The 13,577-nt window shown below is 39.0% G+C and overlaps 1 protein-coding gene across 1 annotated transcript in view; it reads right to left on the bottom strand.

Annotated features, from left to right (window-relative positions):
• LOC126198705 (chondroitin sulfate synthase 1) overlaps positions 1-13,577 on the bottom strand; it is a 367,470-nt gene that overhangs the window by 9,955 nt on the left and 343,938 nt on the right. The window contains exon 6 of the mRNA XM_049935208.1: positions 4,122-4,279. Within this exon, the coding sequence (XP_049791165.1) occupies positions 4,122-4,279 (158 nt within the window). The remainder of the gene's footprint in view (positions 1-4,121; positions 4,280-13,577) is intronic.

The following is a 13,577-nucleotide window of genomic DNA, read 5'->3' as shown; positions in this document are numbered from 1 at the left end:
ATGAATGAGATCTTCAAGGACTTCACTGTTAACATGTTTGAGAGGGAGTAAATAGACACACAACACTGTTATTGCGTCTGAGAAACATGTAGGCAGCAGCTTTAGGCTACAGTTTACTGTGAATGGTAATGGGTAAAGCATAATACAAGTTAGTGATAAACACAGTGACTCTGGCTGTAACACTTTCACCACTGAGGTCATCATTCCTTTAGAACTAGCACACTCTCAGCACAGGCAACCAAGAGGGCTTGTAATATACCTCTTGCACATTGGTTATGCCTGCACTAGGACCTTTATTTACTCTATATGAGTCTTGAAAGTACTCAAATTTGAATGAACTAAGATGTCATCTTCAAAGAGGCTTCTCCTTCACCTTTACTTGTTGGTCTTGTTGGTTTCAGTACTAAAATCTCCATGTCCATGTCTCTAGGGAATGAAGTTTCTTTTCTTTTGTGCTTCTTTCTTAGTCATGATTTATTGTGGCTATCCTTATGGATACATTATCTATGCTATCTTCTTCAATTTCCGCATTTGTTGTTTTATTTGTTTTTAAGTATTGGTCTTCACAGCTATTTTTATGAGAACAAACACAAAAGATTTACTACAGTTGAGTAGTTGCACTGTCTTAGAAATCTTCTTGGCTTCAGTATATGGCGTGCATCTTGTTACACTAACTTCCAAACCTAACTACATACGGAATGCTTACCTTTGCAGTTATGCACGATGGCAGTGATGACATATCCTTGAATTAGGGATTGTTCACATTTTCCATTTTACATGATTTTAGATAAAAGCCCTTACTTTTACTTCAGTAAAACCCACCAAATCTTACTCAGGTAACCGGTCTTACTGAAAGCTGTAACAAAGGAGACAGTTGGCTCCATCACCTGCAACACCCTCCATTTCATACTCTTTCTGGAGGACTGCTGCATCAGTGTATATTATATCCTGGCATATCATAACAGTTCTACTGGAATTAAGTGGAATGTGTTTGCCAGTTATAACTGGTTTGCCCCATATTTAATTTGGGGATGAACTGTTGCTACCTCAACCAAAAGAGTGCCCATTTCTGAGTCACTTGTCTAATTTCATAGTACCAGCCAAAGCTTCTAAGCCTTATTTAAGAATGAAGAGTCTTTATGAAAGTATTCTTCTTCATGATTTATAACTACAAACACATTCTGTCCTGATATAAATGTTCTGTTACTATTACTGAAGGAAGGCTAGTCAGGAGGATTAGGTATCTAAGCTCTTGTGTCTGCTGGGTTGTTTTACTCCTGATAGTACAACCCATTGTGCTTAGAGTGTTTTTGTTTGTAAACTGTAAACAATTTTGTTCCCAGGAAAAGCTATGGATTTATACAGTCCACATAGGAGAAAGTCTCATTTGCCTTGTAAGGTGCCCCAGAGGTTCATGTCAACAGCCATACACCGTACCAACATCTAAGCACATCTTATAGCTTTGGATGTTATATCTATATAAGTTTGTATCATCCTCATAATCCATGTAGCTAAGGCAAGATCCCCAGTTTTTACAAATCACAACATTCCACTGTCACTTAGTGTACTGGTCTCTGAAGCACATCTAGAAACTGGTAACACTCACTAGCACTCAGCTTAAGAATTCCAGATTCATCAAATCAATACCCAAACAAAACTAGCTTAGTTTGCAAAGATGTTCATGAAGTTCATGACACAGGAAGTACATGCGGCTTAATGCTGTTATGTAATGAACAGGTTAAAGTAATCTCAGATTGGAAACATTAAACAAAAATAATAAACAGCAGCCACTCATCTTTAACTGATTGACGTGAGGTACATAGACACACATAATATTGCAGAAATGTTAGTAACTTACAATTTACTGTTCTTATTTTTTTTATAAGTACACACTCTCACACAGTCGCCCAAACATACCCATCTACAGCTGTGGTGCACTTACTTGTGTGTGTGTGTGTGTGTGTGTGTGTGTGTGTGTGTGTGAGAGAGAGAGAGAGAGAGAGAGAGAGAGAGAGAGAGAGAGAACCTAACTAGGTTTCAAGCTAAAGTTCTTTTCCTTGTGTAGAGTCTTTGTCTTGTTATGTGTGTGTATATGCCAGACATCTGTCAGCTATAGCTGAGTGATCACCTTTCCTTGTTTTTATTTATTTTTTTGCTTCCCGAAATTACTGTTTGTTGTAGTACCTTATCCCAGCTTCTGTAGAGAGGAGATATAGGTACATTAGTTTATTTGAACAAGTTGGATGCAAAAATACCAATTCTCAATTAGAATTCCAGGACAACATGAGGATTTACATGATGTAGACACATGGTGAACCCTGATTGCCACATTAGCAGATATAATAAAAGTACAACTCTCCATTGCAGTTGGACTTAATACTCATCCAGAATGGTTTTGCATTCTCAGTACATGAATATAGCAAGCAACATGATCTTCAACAACATGCACTAATTAAATTTGTTACAAATCAAATGTTTGGATCCAGCAAACAGGTCTCCATGTGAATCAATAAAGTAAGTAAATAAATAAATAAAAGTCAAAAGTAGAATCATTTAATAAAGTAATTTCACTATAAGAACGCCAGATATATTGTACCTTTCATAGAATATTCATATTCTCATATGGATATCATTTCTTACATTTCAGTGTCGATTTCCTAATTTTAAACTCCGTGTTTATCGATTTGCACCTACAACTTACCTTTCACATTTCTGTATAATCTATACTTTTCTCTATTCTTCATTAACTGATCATCTTATACTCTTCATATTATAGAGAGTGTTGCAGAAAAAATTGTCAGTATTCATGGATATGACTCTAATGATCATTTGAAACCAAAATGTTTAGTAAACATGGGTTCTAAAATGCATACCGTAGAGCTGTAAGCACTCCTCCACCTTCAAGTGTGAGAGACAAATCTCTTCTTCTGCAAGCTCTTTGTTTCCTATTTTGGGAAGAGGTGGTATGGGCCGAAACAACAAAAAATTGCGTAATAAAGATGGGCTCTAAAATGCATAGCTTAAGAGCTATGAGCACTTGTTCAGTAGAAGAGATGTGTTCCACAGTAGCAGAGATGAACAGATGCTCATAGCCCTTAATGCATGAATTTTGTTGTTGTTGTTGTTGTTGTTGTTGTTGTTGTGGTCTTCAACTCTCCATGCTACTCTATCCTGTGCAAGCTTCTTGATCTCCAAGTACCTACTGCAGCCTACATCCTTCTGAATCTGCTTAGTGTATCCATCTCTTGGTCTCCCTCTACGATTTTTACCCTCCACACTGCCCTCCAGTACTAAATTGGTGATCCATTGATGCCTCAGAACATGTCCTACCAACCGATCCCTTCTTCTAGTCAAGTTGTGCCACAAACTCCTCTTCTCCCCAATTCTATTCAATACCTCATCATTAGTTATGTGATCTACCCATCTAATCTTCAGCATTCTTCTGTAGCACCACATTTTGAAAGCTTCTATTCTCTTCTTGTCTAAACTATTTATCGTCCATGTTTCACTTCCATACATGGCTACACTCCATACAAATACTTTCAGAAACGACTTCCTGACACTTAAATCTGTTCTCGATGTTAACAAATTTCTCTTCTTCAGAATTTTAGAGCCCATTTTTACTAGACTGCTTCACTCTGAATGATTGTTTGAGTCATATCCCTGAGGATTGATCATTCCTCCTGGGACACCCCTGTATAGTCTGACTGCTCGGATCTTATCCAGGTATTTGCTCCCCCCTAGCAGTTTGTGACTTCCCCCAGTATTAATAATAAATTATGACATATAGAGCCCCACAACCAAAACATATTTCTCCACTCCCCCCCCCCCCCCTTTTCCTTCACCAGCTCCATTTTGCAATGTTATCTCTCCTACTTTTTTAATGTAAGGCTTTAGTTTCTTTCTAGTAACACTCATTAACACATTCTCATCAATTTCCTCCTCCTTCTTGTTCACACTTTTTAAGATCTATTGCACATTTTGCATTTTTTCAGTATTACCTTAGATATTGTGAAAAACAGGAAAGGAGTCACTCGAATTATTATTTTGTACCAACTGGTTTCTCCATTTTTTACATATATTATTTTGCTGCTTAGGCCTGTGTCCAAATTAGTACTTACCTCTCGTACAACATCCTCCAGGCCTTCCCGTAGTGGAGTTTCAATGCGTCTTCGTGGATTGTTGTTAGTATCTGAATAAATTGATCGGGATATGAAGTCCCACTTCAGAATGTCTAGTTCTCGACGGGGATGAAACTTGTGAAGACTGGGGTTAAGTCCTGTAAATGCACAGATTTTATATGACTCTTAAATGAAGAAAGTAATTTTACACTCAAAATTTTACACTCAACATTATCAGATAAAATCAATAAATTATCACAACTATGACAAAATTAGTGATAACATGAAGGCATCAGCATTCCTTCTTGAGTTTTGCAACCAAGACCTCTTCAGAGTAGTTATTTGCAATATTACTCTTTTTCTTAGCATTTATCCCACACTAGCAGAGTCCCCATTTTGGTCTGTCAAGGGCATCGTCATAGGTGGCATTGACAAATTCCACCACATCCTTCTTGATATGGCCTGTCCATCGTGTCTTGGGTCTGCCACAAGGTCATCGGCCATTCATGTCCAAATGCATAGCTGTTCTTGCCAATGAGTCTGATTTAGTGCACATGAGGTGTCAGTACCATCTTAAATTGCTTTCCCATAGTTTGGTGCAACTCCAAGTCACTGTCGAATGACGATGTTTGTTGCATGGTCAAATTGGGTAAGACCAGGGGACCATCAGAGCATACACATTTCCATCACATGGAGAGCCTGCTCATGCTTCATTGTCATTGGCCAACACTCCGATCCATAAAGTGCAACTGGGTATACTACAGTTCTATAAAACTTTGAGTTAAGGCATAAAGACATATGACGAGCACACGGGATGCCAGTCACCTGGCACCATTTCATCTGGGCTGTATTAACATGGGCATGGACATCCAGTAACTTTTCACCATCTGTTCATATGAGCGAGCCAAGATATTTGTATTGTTCCACTTTCTTCAGGTTGTCTCCACTGACTTCGATGGTCCCATTGTCTTGAACACTACACTCCATGTATTCTGTCATCTTGACATTCAGTTGCAGGCCAAGTTTGCCAAGTCACTGATTGCATTGCTGCATCTTTTCCTGGAGATCTTCATGCCAGCCAGTAAAACGTCGTCAGCATATACAAGGGGCGTTTGAAAAGTCCATGCAAAGTCCAAGTGATGGCACCACCGGCACATATCAAGGTCATGTTTAGTTAGTAGCATCTTTGGAAAGAATGTGCACGAAGTTTCAGCCATATTGGTCTATTTCTTTGTGTTTGGCATTCGTGTGAATCAAGGAAGTTGAGTGATTGTCGAAAAATGGGTGAAAAAGAATTTCGTGTGGTGATTATAACATCACCTTACAAGAGGCAAAGCATCTCAGGAGCTTGATAAACATTCCAGTGACTCTGCATCTTTGATTAGAACAATTTATAAGTGGTTTCAAAATTTTTGTAGTGGCCGTATGGGCACAAGTGATGCTGAACATTCTGGTTGCCCTGTGGAGATTACGACTCCAGAAATCATTGATAAAATCCATGATATGGTGATGGATGACAGAAGAGTTAAGGTGGGTGAGATTGCTAGTGCTGTGGGCATCTTGAATGAATGGTTATATAATATTTTGCATAAAAATTTGGACATACGAAAGTTATCCACAAGATGGGTTCCGCGATTGCTCACGCTTGATGAAAAACAGAATCGTGTGAAGTGTTGCAAGGATGGTTTTCAGCTGTTCAAGAAGAATCTTCAGGACTTTAAGTGTTGTTTCGTCACTGTGAATGAAACATGGATACATTACTATACTCCTGAGACCAAACAACAATCTAAACAATGTGTTAGCAAGGGAGAATCTGCACCAAAAAAGGCAGAGAGACCATTCCTTCGGCTGGAAAGGTTACGGCGACTGTCTTTTGGGATTCGCAAGGGATAATCCTCATTGACTATCTGGAAAAGGGTAAAACTATTACAGGTGCATATTATTCATTGTTATTTGACCGTTTGAAAACCGAGCTGCGAGAAAAACACCGGCGATTGGACTGCAAAAAACTCCTTTTCCATCACGACAATGCACCAGCACACACCTCAGCAGTTGTGGTCGCAAAATTAATGGAAATAAGATTCCAACTCTTTTCACATCCCCCCTATTCTCCAGACTTGGCTCCCTCGGACTACTATTTGTTCCCCAATTTGAAGAAATGGCTGGTGGGACAAATATTTTATTCAAATGAGGAGGCGATTGCAGCAATTAATAGCTATTTTGCAGACTTGGACAATTCCTATTATTCGGAAGGGATCTACAAATTAGAACAGTGTTGGATGAAGTGTTTAAGTCTAAAAGGAGACTATGTCAAAAAATAAAAAAGGTTTACTCCAAACACGTAAGTAGTTTTTATTTTTGCACGGACTTTTTAAACACCCCTCGTAGGAGTGACCAAGGATGGGGGGGACTGTAGGTGTTATGTCACAGTGTCCGTACAGAGGAGAAACAGTAAGGGTGACAGTACTGAACATTGATGTACTCTGACACTGATAGTAAAAGGAAGTGATGTTCCCAATGCACTTTGGACATTACTGAGAATTTTGATACAGCAGTTGGGCAGACATAGATTTCAGGAACATTTTGAGATCGTAATGCATGCCAAATAAGCTGATGTGGGGCATGGCTGAAGGCCTTTTCCAGATCTAGGAACGACATATGAAAATAATTGTCCTTCTCAAGGTGTTTCTCAATAAGTGATCGAGTGGCATGAATGGCATCTGTGGTTCCACTTCCTATGATAAACCCGCATTGATTTGTGGTGACAGAAACAACTGTGTGGAGCTTGGAGTCTAAAGCATGCTCAAGGCATGACAAAGTGGTCGAACTGGTTGATACTGAGAGCATTCTGTCACATCACCTTCTTCCTTCCAGATTGGCAGTGTGACACTAGTTGTCCATCAATGATTCTGTTGTAATATTACTAATACACTAAAATCAGCATCAAAACAAGAAGCTGATGTAGAAAAGAAAGAAGGAAAAGACATTCCATCAACATAAATATTACTAGAGACTTATGATCTCAGTAAGACAATGATGAGGAAGGAAATATGCAATGGAATTACTGCTGGATCCATCCAGACACTCGCTGGAGGCAGTAAATAGTAGAACAATTGAACCCTGACTGATTGTTCCATACTGTGTGTAGCTGCATTCTGGGAAATAGCATAGTACATAAGAAGCTAGATTCACATTAAGATTGCAAAATAGAATCTTGCTGAGAATGAGAAGTACACTTTTATATTAATTCAAAAGCTTGAATTATAAATAAACAAGTGTTTTCTATAATAGTAACAGGATGAAAGGATATAAAAGGTCTTGAAGAACTGTTCCCTATGCATGATGTGGCAGGGGTAAGACAGAGATCCTCTAAGCTGCTTTTATAACATGCCATGAGAGGAAAGTAAGAAATGTGAAAAGAGCCACTTTCTTTCTTCTTACTTGTCTCCCCCATTTCCCTTGCACTTTCCTTTGTTACATCAGAAAGCCCTTCGTATTATTCTGATTTCTTAAGGTCACCTTTATCATCAGCTTCAGTGAACAAATGAGTTAGGGGAATGCATCATTGAGTGATTTCTTTGATGACTGCCAATATTTTAATAGGTGCACACCCTCTCATTTTCAAGGCAAAAATGTGATGAGAGACTGCAGTGCAAGGAAATTTAAAACCTTGGTATGCAGAGCATATGCATGAATATAACACACACACACACACACACACACACACACACACACAGAGAGAGAGAGAGAGAGAGAGAGAGAGTAAGAGTGTAAACACTAACATCACCACACAGCCAAGGATGACAAATGTCAGAATTTATCAATAGTGAATATTAATAACCCATGGGTGAGATACTATTACTCGTCACTCTCTGGTCTGACCAGGGAAGGAGCATAATTTAAACCGAGAACCTCCATCTCTATTTATAATGTCACTTACTACTTTAAATTAAACTGCTTCCTTAATAACTCTATCCCAATAGCTGTGTGTCAGAATTTCCATGTCATTATATTCCATAGGATGACTGGTACCGAGGGCAATGTTCTGCAATAGTAGATTTCCTCAGCTGTTGTAACATATATGATGCTTATGTTCAACATTAATGGTCATTTTCGATCCTCAATGTGTGACCACAACTTCAAGGAATATGATAGACACCTGCATTACATAAACATTCAAACTTCACCAAATTTCTGTAGTTGCCCAGCATTAGGCAAAGTTTGAACATTTTGTAATTTGCAGTCTAATATTGGATCCTATGTTGATGTTCCATGATCAGTGTCATGGAGACAGCTTTTGACAACACAGCAGGGAAAGGTTTAAATCTTGCACTGATGCCCAGGTGTTATTAATTATAGATTTTATTAGTTCTGTCTGTTTTTTAAACTACCTCCTGATGCCATCCAGGAGGTTAGGAGAGAAGCATGTCATGTGCTGACTAGGGCACATTCACACAGAAGTAATGTATCAGCAATAACAGCTGAAGGAACTGGTTTGCATTCACTTAGAGTGGATCCCAGTATTGTTGACTTACCTGTTGACAAGGGCAATATCACATTTGCATTGGGCAAGCAGGATTACATCCAGAAGATGCAGTGTTTACTATGTGATTCAGTGTGTCGCAGGATCAGTGTTGACCCAACAAAAGTGTTGAGAGATAGACTACCAACCTCCTGAAAAGAAGTTTTTTGTCACTGGTGATTATCAAGAGCCTTGATTCTCATTCTGTTGTCACCCTAGATAATATGGTCTTCCAAAGAACCACAAAGGAGGTGTTCCTCTTAGACCTATTGTCAGCAACATTGGTGCTCTAACATATCATGTAGCAAAACAACATATTACTCCAGTAAGCCCATTAGCAGGCCAGTGTGTGCATCACATTAAGAACTCAGTGGATTTCTTATGTCAATTAGAGGAATTATTTTTTAATTACTCTCGTATTATAGTCTCTCTCTTCACTCACATTCCTTCACCCAATTTTTTTTATGATTAATTGAGGTTAGGTTTGGTGTTGAATTAGTGAACCTATTTCAACATGTGTTGATTTTCACTTACCTTTTATTCAGTGACCAGTACTATGAACAGGCAGATGGAGTTGGAATGGGGAATCGGTTGTCATCTGTTATTGCCAATTTGAAAGATTTTGAGGGACAAACATGGGACTCCATAGCACTGAAAGCTGTACTTTTCATATAAATGATATTCTGTTATTTGGCCTTATAGAAGTGAAAATTTAGGCAGTTTTAGCTGTCAGCTGATAGCTGTTACCATCCATCTCAGTGTAAAGGGGTTCTTTGTACCTTTAGTCACAGAACTCATGTCATTTCAGACCATGAAAGTTTGTGGCTGAGATAGCCCATCTCAAGGTCACCTTTCATCAGAATGGATATAGTGAAAGACATATCAAATTCATGTTGCACTAATGATTAACCATGAATCAGAAAAGTGTGGAGAGTGAGGTGGCACAAAAGTCTATAGCCATTTTGCCTTTTGCAGGAAGCATTTCTAATAAGAGTGGTGGTATTCTGTGGAAATAGGAAGTGGATCCTATTTTCCATCACCATCTAAGAGCAGGGCCCTTTAGGATCCATAAAAAATGATAAGTGATGTGCTTATGGTGGGTGTTTATTGTATGCCTTGCAGTTTTGGCATGTCATGTGTAGGCCAGACCATCATGACAGTGGAGGATCAGTGTAGTGTACTGAACCCAGGACAGTGGAGGATCAGTGTACTGAACCTAAGTGTCATGCAGAGTTACAACACTCAAACGAAACTGCTATTGTGTAACATGCCTTAGCACTTGTCATCATCTGGAATATAACAACATGGGTATTCTTCCATGCAATTCCAGTTTTGGGATACTGGTATTAAGACAGCAATGAAATTAAATTAGCAAGTGTCCTTATAATCATAAAAGGAAGTTTTTGCTTAAATTCTGCTTGGAATATTGCTTTCTCTCACGTGACAGAGGGACAAAGCGAATGCTAATTAACCCTTTGGTTATATTAATGTTCACTACTGATCATTTCTGACACTGGTCATCTATGGTTGTTTGGTGGTGCTAGTGTGTTAACACTGTGTGTGTGTGTGTGTGTGTGTGTGTGTGTGTGTGTGTGTGTGTAGGGGGGGGGGGGAGCACATGTATGTGTGAGTATCTTTCAATGTATGCTCTGCATACCAAAGTTTTAAATTTAATTGCACAGTAGTCTTTTGCATTTGTGGCTTGAAAATGACAGGGTATGCACCTGTCAAATTATTGGCTGCTGTCAAAGACATCACCAAACTATGTTCCTATAAGTTACTTGAACGTTTCTACTCCAGGAGAAACTCAAGTTTCTCAACTCTTTATTTTAAAAAAGTAATTATATATCAGCACTTTTGATTTGATTTATTTTATGATGAGGATCAAATTACACTCAGTGGTTTTGGCAGGTCTTACTGCACTTCGTACTGGAAGCATTTACAAAAGCATATGAAGAGTAGCTGCCCTTGGAGGAATGAATGACTTTCTCCCTTGTAGCAATGCTTTGTGAGGCATTTCCACTTAGCTCTTTGTAACATTATTTGCATACACTTCTTCATTAACTGGCATCTGTGTCCAGATTCAGATGTCTTGGCATCCTCAATTATATTGTTATTAGATAGTGGTCTCTTGAATACTGTTTCATGACCGAGCGAGGTGGCACAGTGGTTAGCACACCGGACTCACATTTGGGAGGATGACTGTTCAAACCCACTTCCAGCCACATTGATTTTGGTTTTCTGAGATTTCCCTAAATCGCGTTGGACAACTGCTGGGATGGTTCCTTTGACAGGGCATGACAGATTTCCCCATCCTTCCTTAATCCAATGGGACCATGACCTTGTTGTTTGGTTCCATACCCCAAATCAACCAACCAATAGTGTTTCATGGCAATGATGATGATGATGATGATGATGATGATGATGGTGATGATGATGATATTGGTTCAGGGTGCTCAACAGGGTAATTAGCAGTACCCTTACAGAATACAAACATATGCACCACTTAGTATCCTTTTGGGAAAGTGGCCTGTGAACACGTATTAGAGGCTCAAAAGACATGTGGCTAACTGACTGCTAATAATAAACAGAGAAAGGGCCAGCCACTCATTCATTAACAATTCTATACATGGATGTTAAAATTGCTTACATAAGAACCCGAGTCTCAAATAAAAAATATTACTTGAGAAATGAACACACAGTTAAAATTATTATGCCGTGATTCAGATAATTGTGGCTGGTTCAATCACTGATTGAAATAGAATGAACCAGCCACTCTGAGTTACATTACATCTACATCTACATCTACATATACGTGATTACTCTGCTGGCTGAGAGGTTCTAGGCACTTTAACCCGGAACCGCGCTGCTGCTATGGTTGCAGATTCAAATCCTGCCTGAGGCATGGATGTGTGTGATGTCTTTAGGTTAGGTTAAATAGTTCTAAGTCTAGGGGACTGATGACCTCAGATGTTAAGTCCCATAGTGCTTAGAGCCATTTGAACCATTTGATTACTCTGCTATTCACACTGGCAGAGGGTTCAATGAACCACCTTCAAGCTGTCTCTCTACCATTCCACTCTTGAACGGCATGCACGAAAAATGAGCACTTAAATTTTTCTGTGTAAGCCCCGATTTCTCTTATGTTATCATGACGATCATTTCTCCCTATGTAGGTGGTTGCCAACAGAATGTTTTCGCAATTGGAGGAGAAAACTAGTGATTGAAATTTCACGAGAAGATCCCTTCGCAATGAAGATTGCCTTTGTTTTCCACTCCAATTCACATATCATGTTTGTGGCACTATCTCCCCTATTTCGTGATAATACAAAATGAGCCACCCTTCTTTGAACTTTTTCAATATCATCCGTCAGTCCCACCTGATACAGATCCCACACCGCACAGCAATACTCCAGAATAGGGGGGACAGTTGTACTGTAAGCAGTCTCTTTAGTATATCTGTTGCAACTTCTAAGTGTTCTGCCAATGAATCACAGTCTTTGGTTTCTCTACCCACAACATTATCCATGTGATCGTTCCAGTTTAGGTTATTTATAATTGTAATCCCTAAGTATGTAATCGAAATTTAGCAGATTTCTTTTAGTATTCATGTGAATAATTTCACACTTTTCTTTATTCAGGGTCAATTGCCAGTTTTCACACCACACAGATATCTTATCTAAATCATTTTGCAATTCATTTTGGTCATCTGAGGACTTTACAAGACGGTAAATGACAGTATCATGTGCACATTAGCTTAACATATCCAGTAATGTGAACCAAAATATGGATAACTTGAAACCTTAAAACCTTTTCCACACTCATCTCATTGTCACTTAAAACAGTGGACAAATTATTATCAAGAACAGCTGCTGCCTTCTTGTCTGACCATAAATTTCAATTAAATAAAATATATTGTGCTGGAACCAGTATGCTACAACTGCCGCACAGGTGGGTCCTACCACTGGCCAGAGGAGGGAGGGGGGGGGGGGGGGGGGAGGAACTTGACTGAGTCCTTGAAACTAAGAAAGGTGTTACCAGTTGCAGTTTAGCTTCATTTAAAGGATCACATACATGATTAAAATTGTCACACACCCACACATACATTTATCTGGAGGAAATATGAAGCTTGTGGTTTTATTTCATAATTCTCATCCTTCGTAATGTCAACTGTTGTTGTCAAACAGTCATCTCAAGACTAGAACACTAGCAAAATACTGTAAAATTATCAACAAAAGGAGAGAACTTGACAGGTTTCTTTACTGTGAATACTATACTGTCAATGGCCATTCTAAATAGTGTAGCACTTAATGCATGCCACTGAATGACACAATTTTCTTCAGTGCATTGGTCTGAGAGAGCACTGCCAACTCCGCTCCTAAAATACCATACTGAAAGGAAAGGTTGCACTATAATAGAAATCCATCTCATACAGTTGTCTCATGATATTGTACCTCCATGTAATCATGTAATGTCATAGGTCTTTTCAATATCAAAAATTATTCCTATTAAGTGCTGCCTATGCGTAAAAGGCTCTAGAGGTTATTGGACTGTAAAGTGTTGAGTGATACCTGCTGAAACCACAATGAAGATAACAGAGATCTTTTATTGGTTTCTAGTCAATACTAAGCAGCTGTTGGTCATGTATTCTAATCTCTTCTCTATACATCTGGTCGGTGCTGCATTACAACAAATGCTTCAGCTGGTATGATTCTTCCTGGAATTCGGGGGGGGGGGGGGGAGGGGGGGGGGGTTAATCATGATTTCTTTGCTCCAAGAATCAGGGTATTGTCCCTCAGAACACATTTTATTGAAAATCATGAGCTGGTAATTCTACAGCTCAGTATTCAAATATCAGAACATGTCATGGTGCACTTTATCCAGCCTGGATGATGTACTGTGAAGCACAGGTGCTAGAACTCCTCCATACAAAA

The sequence above is a fragment of the Schistocerca nitens genome, chromosome 8 (genome assembly GCF_023898315.1).
Source record: "Schistocerca nitens isolate TAMUIC-IGC-003100 chromosome 8, iqSchNite1.1, whole genome shotgun sequence".
Classification (NCBI taxonomy): domain Eukaryota; kingdom Metazoa; phylum Arthropoda; class Insecta; order Orthoptera; family Acrididae; genus Schistocerca; species Schistocerca nitens.
Note: the sequence above shows the minus strand (reverse complement) of the source record. Positions and strands in the feature narration are given on the sequence as shown.